The sequence below is a fragment of the Crinia signifera genome, chromosome 7 (assembly GCF_055691185.1).
Source record: "Crinia signifera chromosome 7, ASM5569118v1, whole genome shotgun sequence".
Lineage (NCBI taxonomy): Eukaryota > Metazoa > Chordata > Amphibia > Anura > Myobatrachidae > Crinia > Crinia signifera.
In genome coordinates this window covers 104,625,641-104,638,617 of record NC_139223.1, presented here as the reverse complement: position 1 = coordinate 104,638,617, position 12,977 = coordinate 104,625,641, and the positions used below count along the sequence as shown (strand labels likewise).

The 12,977-nt window shown below is 43.3% G+C and overlaps 2 protein-coding genes across 2 annotated transcripts in view; both read right to left on the bottom strand.

Annotated features, from left to right (window-relative positions):
• The window catches only part of LOC146020448 (calcitonin gene-related peptide type 1 receptor-like), a 235,192-nt gene that overhangs the window by 158,442 nt on the left and 63,773 nt on the right, over positions 1-12,977 (bottom strand).
• On the bottom strand, positions 7,779-11,315 carry LOC146020449 (uncharacterized). The gene is made up of 2 exons (XM_083153590.1): positions 8,777-11,315; positions 7,779-8,557 (listed from the first exon to the last, which is right to left on the bottom strand). The coding sequence occupies exons 1-2, from the start codon at positions 9,306-9,308 to the stop codon at positions 8,079-8,081; spliced, it is 1,011 nt and encodes a 336-aa protein (XP_083009716.1). The 5' UTR covers positions 9,309-11,315; the 3' UTR covers positions 7,779-8,078.

Below are 12,977 nucleotides of genomic sequence, written 5' to 3'. Positions count from 1 at the left end.
TATATTACACTCTACCCTTTACCACCCAATAATAGATTGTTTGTACTACTCTCGGATAGGCCCAATGGCCGTGTATTGGGTCGGCACTATATCAACACAAGAATCTCTGACCGGCATATATAATCAACAAGCACTATGACTACACATTTCTTTGATTAATTATAGCCTATCAAATGTGTTGCAATTGATACATATGTTTCATGTTAGGAAACACAACTTTCTCTGCAGCCGATATGTAGCAGAATGCAGCATAATTTATAATGTATGATCTACATAGTAGTAATGTATCCCTACAATATGCATAATGAACTGCCACAAATAATGGCAACATCTGCAAACCTAATGCACACTGCCAAATTATATGGATCTCTGTTTTACCACTTAAGACTGAACATAGGACAACATTACTTACTCATGTTCAAGTTCATTACAAAATCTATTTGGCTGAGTCCTTACCAGTTTTTACATAAAAAAATGAATTGAAATTTATCATTATGCTGACACGGGGACCTCTATATTGTGTACACTTAATTTACCACAGTGGATTATGATATTCACAAATCCAATGGATTGTTGTCTATTGCTATGCCATATATACTTTATTAAATCAATCACAACCCGCATTTATAACATAGGGTTACACTGGACAGTACTATCAACCCAATCCGGCCTAGTGCTTATTAGTCACTGCTGACACAACTTAATGCGCTTTTTGTATAATGTTGATCACATCCCCATATGCCGAGACCTCATCAGCTACAGTGGGCTATATTACTTAGACTAGGCATGTCCAAACTGTGGCCCTCCAGCTGTTGTGTAACTACACATCCCAGCATGCCTTGCATAGTTTTAGCATTCCCTAATAGCAAAACTGTGGCAAGGCATGATGGGACTTGTAGTTTCACAACAGCTGGTGGGACATAGTTTGGACATGCCTGACTTAGACCTTTGCAGGCATATGATTAGCAGACTGCTATTTAAATTAGGACACAAGATACACCATGTCAGGTTTACAGGTGAACAATACCCAGTGGTGAAACACATTCTGAGCAACTGGAGCAGCTTCCTGCTGCCAGACAATCCAACGGCTCCATGCTGACATACGCCCCGGCACTCTTACTTTGAACTTACAGGTATTTTCTGTGTAGCAGATTAACCCTCATGTAGTGCATCCAGTCCATGCAATCCTTGGGCATCAGGGACTGCCTAACACTTCACACAGAGTTGGTTCCTATGCACATCCTTGTCTTCGTACTCTCCCCGGCATCACAATACTTGAAGATAGTGGCAGCAGAGGGAGCATTGCAATCCTCATGCAGGGTCTTATTTATCTACTTGTGCATTATACACATCTGCACTCTACTGTATGTCAGTGAGTGCTCAATTAAGGTTACCGGGAATTATTATTTATTTAATTACAATTTCTTATATAGCGCAGCATATTCCGTTGCACTTTACAATGATTAATGTATGCTTGCAGGCACATGTACACCTGAAACACTCTTTAAGTGACATTTTCTGTGTGAGAATAACTCAGCCGGCATCAAAACCTTTTTTTCAAGCACAATAAAAAAAGAATATCACATTAAAGAATTATATCATGTGAGACCGAAGGTGTAATTTACACCACGCCCAAAGCGTGGCGAGCGCAGCGAGCCCCGAGAGGGGACGCGTATCCGCATCCCCTCGCGCGCTGTGCTCACCATGCTTCGGGCTCACTGCGCTCACCACAGTTTATATAATCAACTCCACGCCGACGTGGATACTGGGGGTATGATGTGGATAGTGGGGATATTAAGCATTGTGTATTTTTAGGGCTCCAGAGCTACTTACGTAGTTTACGTAGCCAACAAAGTGCTGTATTGGTATTCTGAATACACCACTATGTAAACTATGTAATGGGTGCCCTGATAATACACAAGTACCAAATATTTTTACCTATAGGAACCTTTCCTTAGCCCATACTGGAAATCATCCATGTGGTTCCCACAAAATTTGGTTACCATTTCAAGTAACCAATAAAGTTTTTTGACAATAAAGTTTTTCCTGATATAAAGAAAAAAACCAGCAGCAGAAAATCATCTTGAAAAAGTGCACCAAGCACGAAATGCATCGTTCCCACTGCTCCTCGTGGACTGCCTGTACAACTCTAAAGTCCGAGAAGCGACTTGTGAGTGACGTCATCATCGGGTGCCAGTTGGATGGAGGAGAGGAAGAAGCCGCTATCATTCAGCTGCCATAAGCACCTCCCGCTATACCCCGGCGTCTCCCATCTATAGAGGTAGGGAAAGATTACAGGCCCATGGACTTTTAACCAGCAAGTATGACAGTGAATTCAGTGAATTACTGAAATCTGCCTCTAATATCTGCCATTAATGCAGCAAGTTTTAGACAGTTAATTCATACCTCCCAACTGGTCTATGCGTGCGTGCCCGAACCAGGGGCGTAGCCTCAGAAAAGAGAGCGTAGCTTCACGGGATGATGATTCCCAATGCCACGCCCCATTTTCCATCCATCGGCAGTGCTGAATAAACGCTAAAATCTATTTTCTTCAGGTTTGGGGGACTCCCCACTGCCACCCCCGGCAGCCCCGAACTGGACTTGGTAACGTCCTCGGTGACCGGGACGTTCCCGCAGAAAGAGGGACAGTTGGAAGGTATGGTTAATTAAGCTCCGATGTACCTGCTACCAAATTCGTAAGAGTTGTACAAACAGGCTGCAGATGGGCGATTTTGACTAAGCAATTTTGCTTAGTAAAAATTGCTAATGTCGCTGTCGGCAGCCATGCCCAGTAGCAGCCTGTGTGTACAGATGAATAGACACTGCAGTGTCTAGCCAAAATATTCTTTGCCATGCTGTGTATATTCCTCTGGGCAATAGTGACACTGTGTGGCCACGCATTGCTACCGCCCACTGTGTACACACGGGACGATTAAGTGTAACCTTCTAAGCAATTTTGGCGATGTAGTTAAAACAATTGCCCCATGTGTACACAGCTTTAGTTCCACTTTACTAGACAAGCAATTACTTGCCTGTAACAGGAAGTGAAAAGAAAAAACCTAATTACTAGCCTACAAAATGCCATTGTAATAACTGTGCACTTATCTATAGATATGTGGACAAGCGGAACTGGCTAAACAAAAGATTACATGACTGTGGCAGCCCACTGAGTGAGTGAATCACTTTCAGGAGCAGAAACAGCAGAATATAACAAACAATGCCACATCATTCAAAGGCAGACAACTCTCTGTATCACTTGCTTCACAAAGAGGCATATAGCTGAAAAATGGTTAAAAAAACTAAGGGATATCATAGTAAAATGGCTTAGCACACTCTGGATTTCAGATTATTCCAATAATATTGTGAGAGCATTATAGCTGGCTAAATACTAGGCATGAGCGCATTTGGATCTCCGAGATCTGAACACCACCGAACCTCTCGATCTGAGCAGTTCGATGGGGTCCCGCCAATTTTCAGATGAATAAACGAGGTAAAACATCATCATCTTGCTGTCGGATTCTATATAAGTCCCACGGCGTCAGCGCTATCTTCATTCTGCAATTGATTTCAGACAGCACAGATGTGCTGCTATGGGGGACACTACTAGTGCTATGGCAGACACTACTATGGGGGGCATTACCTGGCTACAACAAATATGAAAGAGGCATTAATGGGCTACTACTAAGGCTACTACTAAAGGGGACTTTACTATGGGGGCATTACTAAGGGGGACACTACTACATGTGAGTGCCATATCAGTCCAGCGGTGCTGTCCAGTATCCCGTATCAGTCCAGGGGTGCCGCCAGGTGTGCTGTATAATTCCAGGGGTGCCATGTGGTGTATAATTTCAGGGATGCCGCCATGTGATGTGTAATATTTCAGGGGTGCCCCATGTGTGCCGTATAATTCCGGGGGTGCCGCTTTCTGTGACACATAATTCCTGGGTTGAGCCAAGTATGCCGTATAATTCATGGAGTGCTTCCAAGTGTGCCTTATCAGTCCAGGGGTGATGCATGAGACTGCATAACTGGCTTTGACCCTGTATTTGAAAACGTTTCCAAAAACGGGTCTGCCAGGTAAAACCCCCTTCACACCACATCTCTTAAACGGTATATTACCGTTTAAGTGGCTTTTTTTGACACTGGCAGACCCGTTTTTGGAAAGTTTCCAAATAAATACAGGGTCAAAGCCAGTGCGGTCTTCAGCCCCACCCTCCCCCCCAGGGTTAACTCCCCCCCCATGTGTTTAAGAAACCACCCATGCAGCCTGTACCTTCTGCGTTGCGGATCCCGATCCTGCTGCTTATAAAAAAAGTGACTTCGGAAAACGGCTGCCCGCATACGAAAGTTTTTTTAATCAGGTTTTCCTATGGGGCAGCCATTTGCCATAAGTCAGCCCTACGGGGGGGTGTTAAGTGTAAAACGCTGCCACACAGCGCAGGGTCCCTTTGGGGAATGTGAAATGAGTGGCGGGGTCCCTGCGGCACTAGTTCCCATCTGCCACCTGCAGCCCCACCCCCGGACCGGACCGAGCTGCCAGGGGACTCCCCTCCCCTGGTACCTTGGCAGCTCGGCCCCCCCCCCCAACCAGTGTGGGGTCCTAAATGCTGTTTCAGACCCGTTGAGACTGCCCAAAAAAATGGGTCTGAAATGGGTAGGACTTTTTTTTACCGTTTCCAAAAAACTTTTTTTTTTTAAACGGTAAAATCACTGCACCTTTCAGACCGCACAGATTACTGTTTTAAAACGGTTAAAATCGGAAAAATACAGTTTTTTTAGTGCGGTCTGAAAGGGGCATAAGTGTGCCGTATCAGTCTACTAAGTGCCAGTCTACTTGTGTCGCTTAGCTTAGTCATCCAGCGACTGGTTACCTCAGGGCGCTGCGGTCTGGAGTTTGGAGCTCCCTGACTGGTGGAAATGGATCCCTGGGTTGCATGACCAGGGTTACCCATTACTACCCCTTTTACACCAGAGCCGCAAACCCGGATTATTGCCGCTCTAGTCCGGGCCGGGGCTTGGTGTAAAAGGGGGAAAAAAATAACCCGGGTTCTGTTACCCGGTGTCCGACCCGGCAAATGTTCAGGGTCGGACAAAGGGCTTCCCCAGAGTGAGAGGCCGTGTAAATGGGTAACCCGGGTCATCCGACCCAGGGACCCATTTCTTCCAATGGATCCAGGCGGCATTGCGGGGATGACTGATGTCCTCTCCAAGCGCCTATTCAGGGCCCGAATTTACCGGCGTCGGGGACGCCAGTGTAAAAAGGATCAACTGCCGGGTCGCATCCGGGTCCAAAAACCTCGGTGCGACCCGGCAGTTTTGGTGTAAAAGTGGTATTACACGGCCCCTGACTCCAGGGAAGCCCCGTGTCCGACCCTGAACATTTGCCAGGTTGGACACCGGGTAACAACCCAGGTTATTTGCTGTTCCCACTCTCCTCTTTCATAACAGCAAAATACACTTAAACCTGATAAATCAAAGAAAATAATAAGCCCCTTCACCACCAACTCTCTTATACACAAGACTCTCGCAAACAACAAAATGACAAGACAAAACTTAAAATGACAAAGAAACAAACAAACATTAAACCTAACAACACCATTATCCCAGGCAACAATCACAAAATAAACTCTCATCTCCAAGAACTGTGCAACAACCTCAACCACACTCCATCACAAATGCCACCAGTGCTTGTGTTCCTGTCAGTTTGTGGGCATATAATGATGTCCATGTACCATGTGCATTTTCTGGCTAACTCAAAATGTGACAAGTTAATTAGTGGCATTTTGGTGGCTTGTGACATGAATTAAGTTGCGACGTTGAAGGATTTAAGGTGTGAAAATGACGGTGTGTTTACATTTGTGTTAGACTTTGTCTAAGACTATGTCTTACTGGAAATATTGCGACTACTCATATGAAAGCACATAAGTGAATATGCCAAAATGTGACTCAATACACTATCAGAAGACAGACAAATGCTTGTTAGTACATTTATTTTGGCAATTAGGGGCTATAAGGGGTGATATAAGGGTGATATTTAACAAATCTTCATAAATTTCCACCTGAGAGAGACATAGTCAATGGAACTCTCTCAAGGTACGTTGACCATGTTAGGCAGTCAAACCCCTTCTCCCCTCCCCCACTAGAATATGATTTTTTTACATAATAGGACAAAAACATAAGAAGCATAACCACCTCTTGCTTCAGTTAACGGCAAAGGAACTGTTATCTCCTACATGGTGTTGCTGAATACCAAAAATATCCCCAAATCTTGTCCTGTAAAAAATGTCCTGTATACCCCTGTCATTAAAAAAAACAAGAAAAAAAACAACTGTTTCACCAAGTTTATTGTGTGATCAAAACATGGGATTGTATTCAGTAGGGGTGTGCATCAGCCACTTTTCCTCTTTTGTGTTTTGGATATGAATCTCCCTTCATATTTTGGATCTGGATTGGTTTTTGATCTGTATTTTTTTTTTAAACATAAAAACTGCCAAAATCACATAATGTTTGGTTTTTATTGTTCATACAGTATTATCAACCTCAATTACATTTATTTCCACTCATTTCCAGTCTATTCTGAACACCTCACAATATTGTTTTTAGGCAAAAAGTTGCACTAAAGAGGTTATTATACTTCAGGCTGTTATGGACCACCAATACTGGTAAGTACATATTTACTGTTTGCTTATTATGAACATTTGTAAATGTTTTTAATTTTTTTAATTTTAGTTTTACAAATGTCTTTATTGGCTGGACTGTGCAGGCACATGATACTAGACAGGTAAAAGTATGGTCTGATGGACCATACTTGCCTACCTGATCGTCTCCATGTATGATTGCCATCACAGGTGAGGGTCAGGTAGGCAAGTATGTGATGAACCCATGTATTTTTGGCTAACACAAATATTCTGCTGTGGTTTAGACGTGACATAGGGCCTTATTTTGGTTCATTCTTTCTGACAAAATCCTTCTTAGATGGACAAAACCATGTGCACTGCAGGGGGGGCAGATGTAACATGTGCAGAGAGAATTAGATTTGGGTGAGTAATTTTGTTTCTGTGCAGGGAAAATACTGGCCGCTTTATTTTTACACTGCAATATAGATCTCACTTTGAAGTAAAACCCCACCCAAATCTAATTCTCTCTGCACAAGTAACACCTGCCCCACCTGCAGTGCACATGGTTTTGCCCATCTAAGAAGGATTTTGGCAGAAAGAATGAACCAAAATAAGGCCCATAGTGCTTATCCTATAACTATACACTTAAGGCTCCTCTGTATTAATAGTGACAATCTCTATTTTTTTTTATAGAAATCAGTTTTCATAGATGAGATGGAGATCCCGGTCCACATCATTGGGGATGCTGAATACCCTCTACTACATTGGCTCATTAAGGGATACACACAACATGTTGAGTTGTCCACGGAAAAGGTCACCTACACCCACACCCACACCCTAAGTTCTGCTCGGACAGCAGTGGAAAACGTCTTTGGCCGTTTAAAAGGATGTTGGTGCTGCCTGATGAAGAGGATTGATGTGGACCTACAATGAATGCCCCACGTAGTAGCAACCTGCTGTATTCTACATAACATTTGCAAAATAAAAAAGGACCACTTTCTGCCAGAGTGGAATGTGCAGGTAACTGGGGGCAATCCTGATGCAGCAGATTATGATTGGTAGCATGATTACAGTGCAGAAAGAATCAGGTCCACCATTGCAGCAAACCTCCCCTCAATGATTTCAAATAAAAAGCCGTTATTAAGCTTAAAGTTTTTTTGCTTTATTATGCTGAATATATGCATAAAACTGTACATACATTTGAAATCTTTATATATAGATGTTATTCATATTGAAAGACAAAGATGTGTAGAAGAGTCTAAAACTGTGAAAATAGAACAATCGTAAAACTTTGTGCCCCAAAAGTTTAAGGACACTTTATAAAATGGTATTTTATAAAATGGTGACTGCTCCTATAGGGAATCACAAAAATATAATGAAATAAAGTGCAAACTTTTGAAAGATTTTAAAAAGAGAAAAGTGCAACCTTTTTGAACAATATTTTAAGAGTAAGTTGAAACCTTAGCTCAAATTCCGGTACATGGAAAATTGTGATGACTCTAGGATTTGTGGGTCGCACAATTTAGTGCTAGGAGCACTAGTGCCATAGTTAAAATTGGGCCCTCTGTATTCTGGTGACTGTTGGTTAGGTTGGGTGTTACTAGACGTACCAGGATTGTAGTTGGTCTCTCTAGTGTAATGGTCATATGGGTTTGGCGGGTAGTTAAGGGGCTCTTGGGGAAGTGGCACTGGCTGCATGAAAGCATGGGAAAATGTGCGTTGTAAAAAGGACATTTGTCTCTCTTGCATACCCATCCATTGAGACATAAATGCCTGCTGATTCTGCCTCTCAGCTTCCAAATATTTGTCCATGCAAGCATCCTCCTTTGCTTGGTCATCAGAATCCAATTGGCGTAGATGTTCCACTATAACCGATGTCATCGCTTTAGCTGCTTGTTCAGTCCAGTCAAAGTTTTTCTTTTTGGCAGGAACGCTGTACACTGCAATAAAAAAAAAAAAACAATCACATTAGACACTTCCATGACAAGTGTTATATAAAAATAGCAGTATTGTTTGCCTAAATGTGCTAGTGGCCGTCTTCCACCTGCATGCCAGCAACATTCTGCAACCGATACTGGGCATCATCCCATCCCACCCCCAGCTTGTATTTCAGTGATTTTACTATGTGAAATGGGTGTGAATAAAGAATGTCTACTTACAATTAGAGAATAACGGAGTGCTTTGATTGGGGAGCGTCATCTGACTATTTGCTTCCACGACATCTATTGCTGCTTGGACGCTGTCAGATTGCATAGAAGAATCCATGAAATTCTCTGCTGCACCATAATCACCAAACAGCAGCGGTGAAGCCGAGCTTATGTGTGCTGATGTCTGAGTGGCTTCAGAAGCCGGTGAGAATGACGGTGACAGCTGGGTAGCTTGGGTAGTCGGTACGTCATGGCTATCCTGGCTATTGTCCATCTGGATGCATTGCGGTGCAATGGAGGAGGACAGGGCTACTGGGTTGCAGAGTGCCGAGTTCACTAATGCACTGTAGCACAGGTCATAGTGCACCCAATCGGGCCTAGCAGCACCGCTTTTCTTGCGTTTCAGGTCATGCACTTTGCTGAACTGCTTCCATAGAGATTTAAATTTATTCACAACCTGCTGTTGCGTGCGATGGATACCTCTGGATTCCAGTAACTCTGCAATATTGCGATACACCACCGCGTCTCGAACTGTGGCAGTCATCTGACGCCGAATCTCCTTATCTGCCCTGATTTGCAGGAGCTCACGTACCTCCTTATCAGACCAGTTGCTAGTAGTAGATGGTGCAGGTCAGGTTTGGGGTCTGCCAAACAGTCAGGCTAAGGCCTGACAGCCAGTGTGTGTTGCTGCAGATGAGGCAAACACACTGGGGAGAGTGCTTCCAGCACATATTGTTGCTGTAGTGCAGGGTACAGGCTACAAACAGCTGGTAACGCTAATTCTGCTGCTGTGATGCTCCATGTACTGTCATGTGCTCTGTGTGCTGGTCTCCGGCAGATGACTTCACCTTCCAGAGCCACAAAAGCACCAATCAGCTCTTTGTGGCCTTCTCCCCACCAAATAACCTGGATAAGTACCATTTAAACAGGCCCTAGCCCCGGATAAGCCTGTGTCCGACCCTGAAAATTTGCTAAGTCAGATTCCCAGTATCTGCGTTATTTTTTTCAGCCCATTTACACCGTGGGTGTACACAGCGGCCAATAGCGATGTGCGGCCCCGCAGTGTCGCTATTGCCCGACCGAGACTGCAGGCAAGAATATTCTTTGTAGACGCTGCAGACAAAGACAAGACAAAGTGGGTAATTGAGACCTGATCACACAGCCGCAAATGTTCGGGTGGTTGCCGCTTCGCTCAAGTGATATCCCACCTTGTGAATTAATGTGATCGCTGTGCGAAAAGATGTGTACGGCTGCAAATCACAGCCATGTGAATATATTCAAAACCATTCATAAGCTGCTCACTATCAAATTTGTTTTACACTGGACACTACTCATTGCAGGTTCAGAGTAGCCACAGACTTACTAAGTGGCTGCGATAAAAACAGGCATATTTTTTGCTGACATCACACACCCTCCTTAAAATGCTTGGGCATGCCTGTGTTTTCCCTGAAACTCCCAGCATTTTTCCAGGCATGCCTAGTGTTTATCTTGGCACTCTCTAATAAAATGGCTGGTTACCACCCCCAGACACCTACTTCTTGTCAAAAGGTCAAAATGGTTAAGAGGTTGATATGAAAACTGCTGACACATGAAAAATTTTATCATTGTTTTTGAAATTTTTTTACATATTTACCATCCACAAAGCACCAGCAGAGCGAGGCATCAGGAGCGCAATGTGGCAAGCATCCGTGTTACAGTATTTGGGGGGCTATTTTGGCAGGTGCTTTAGAATGAGAAAATGTGAAAAACTCATGTTGACCTTTTTACCCCTTCAGTGGTGTTTTTTTGGGGGGAGTGCTCCCCTCTGGGTGAGTTTTTATGGGGAGCGCTCCCTTAAAAAAAACACCACTGCCTCCCTGGGTCCGGGCAGCACAGCTGAACTGTCAATCAGTCGCTGCCCGGACCTGCCCCCACACCCCGTCCCTGTCCCCTGCAGCTGGCTTGTCATAAGCTGGCGCCGGGGACTTCAATAGAAAACCCGAAGGGGAGGGGGGAGGAGGAGGCGCAGCAGAGGGGAGGGAGCCAGGCAGCGCCGAAGCTGCCTGAGATCAATGATTGAACTCAGCTGCCCGGCTCTAAACAGTGGCAATCCCGAGAATTTTACAGACTTGCCAGACTGGACACTGAGGCACAGCCTGGAAAATGCCAATGACCTTTTGACCATGTCAACATTTTTCTGCATTGACCTTTTGGTGTCGAATTATTGCCTGTCTAACTAGACACTGTAGATCTTTTAGTCCACACCAGGCTGGCTTCACCTTCCATACAGGAATGGCGCGGGTATGAAGAGGCAATACAAAACATAATACCCCCAGAAGTGGTTCAGTTGTGTCATATTCAGGACACAGATGAACAACATAGCAGGGTGAATAACATGCTAATGCTAAACTTTCTCATGTTTGTTTGCTATGCTCTGTGTTGGCTTAATTAGCTTAAAACAAACATGTATTTTACTCAAATGATTAGTTTGTGTTACGATGGGCACACAGCCATTTTGTTGTATTTGCATACACTCTTAAGGTGCCCATACATGTTACAATTATTGTATACAATATAGCATCTCACCGCATCTCGGTTTTCCGATGAGATTAGATCTAGTACAAAAAGTATGCGCTGCACATACGTTTTGAACTAGATCTCATTTCATCGCAAAACCGAGACGTGATGAGATGAGATGCAATATTGTATACAATAATAGTAACGTGTATGGGCACCTTTATTTACTTGTTTTTTTACATCAATAAATTCATCACAACTCACTTGCCACCTGCAACAGTTTTACATCACTCCAATACAAAGTAAAGTTGTTTGTCTATTCTGGTAATGTTTAGGCCAGTGTACAACAGTTAACTCTCTCTTGCCAAATGTGCATGTAGGTTTTTATTTTACTACAAATACATTTTAAAACATCACATTTTCTCAAAATGCTGCATATTACAAATAATAATTTGCTTTTGTGGGGTTATGGGCATGCAATTGGTTATTTGTTTTTCTATGATCAAGACAAAACATTTAGGACCTTATTCTAGTTCACTCTTTCTGACAAAATCCTTCTTAGATGGACAAAACCATGTGCAATGGAGGTGGGGCAGATGTTACTTGTGCAGAGAGAATTAGATTTGGGTGGGGTTTTACTTCAAAGTGAGATCTATATGGCAGTGTAAAAACAAAGTAGCCATTATTTTCTCTGCACAGAAACAAAATAACTCACCCAAATCTAATTATCTCTGCACATTTTACATCTGCCCCCTGCAGTGCACATGGTTTTGTCCATCTAAGAAAGATTTTGTCAGAAAGAGTGAACTAGAATAAGGCCCTTAGTCATTCTGTTATGTGTACCCTTGTATTTTTAACATTCACTCATACTGACCTCATGTTTTTCTTTAGCCTCACACAGTAATGAGCCTTGATCTGCAACAATTGACCCTCTGAAGATCAGATAAGTCATTAACTTTACATTTGTTTCCTGCGACACAGCCTAAACTCCAATCAACCCAGCTCAGCCCAGACTTACGGGAGCCAACAACACAGGCAAGTGCTAAAGCTGCCTATGACTTCATGTACCCCATGACTTCATGTGACACTGTTAAGGACCCCATCCACTAGGGCGAGGTATCGCATGGGGTACCTTGCATGTGATACCCTACGAAATAACCCGGCAGCGGTTGGGTGGCAGGATCGCATACGATACATTGTATGTGGTCCTTTTGCACACAATGTAATGTATGTGATCCCAGCATACAATAAATATTTATGGCAGCCTGTAGGATCTGCAACTGAGAGGCACAAAGGAACACGCCTTGCAGAAATCGCAGGCAAATTACATGAGTTACTTTTCAAGCAATCCATCGCAGCAATGCGTCACAATTGCCTAAAAAGCAGACATATTGCACTAGCGGATGGCAGCCTTTAGACACAGAAATTAAGCACTAACCTTTAGTTGCGACATGTGACAGTATTCTTTCACAAATGTCATGCTTTTAATGGAAAAGATTTGTACTCTTAATCAAAATGTCAATTTTTTTTTTTTTTTTTATAATCTTTTTATTATTAATCAAAATGTCAAAATAATTAACACCAATTTGACTGATACCCCTTTCACATAGCACCTAATTACCGGGTTCATGACGGTTTCTTGCCGGTTCGACTCGGTAATTGGTGCAATGAGAAAGGGGGTACCACAAACGGGTAGCAACACGGCAATATGAACCGG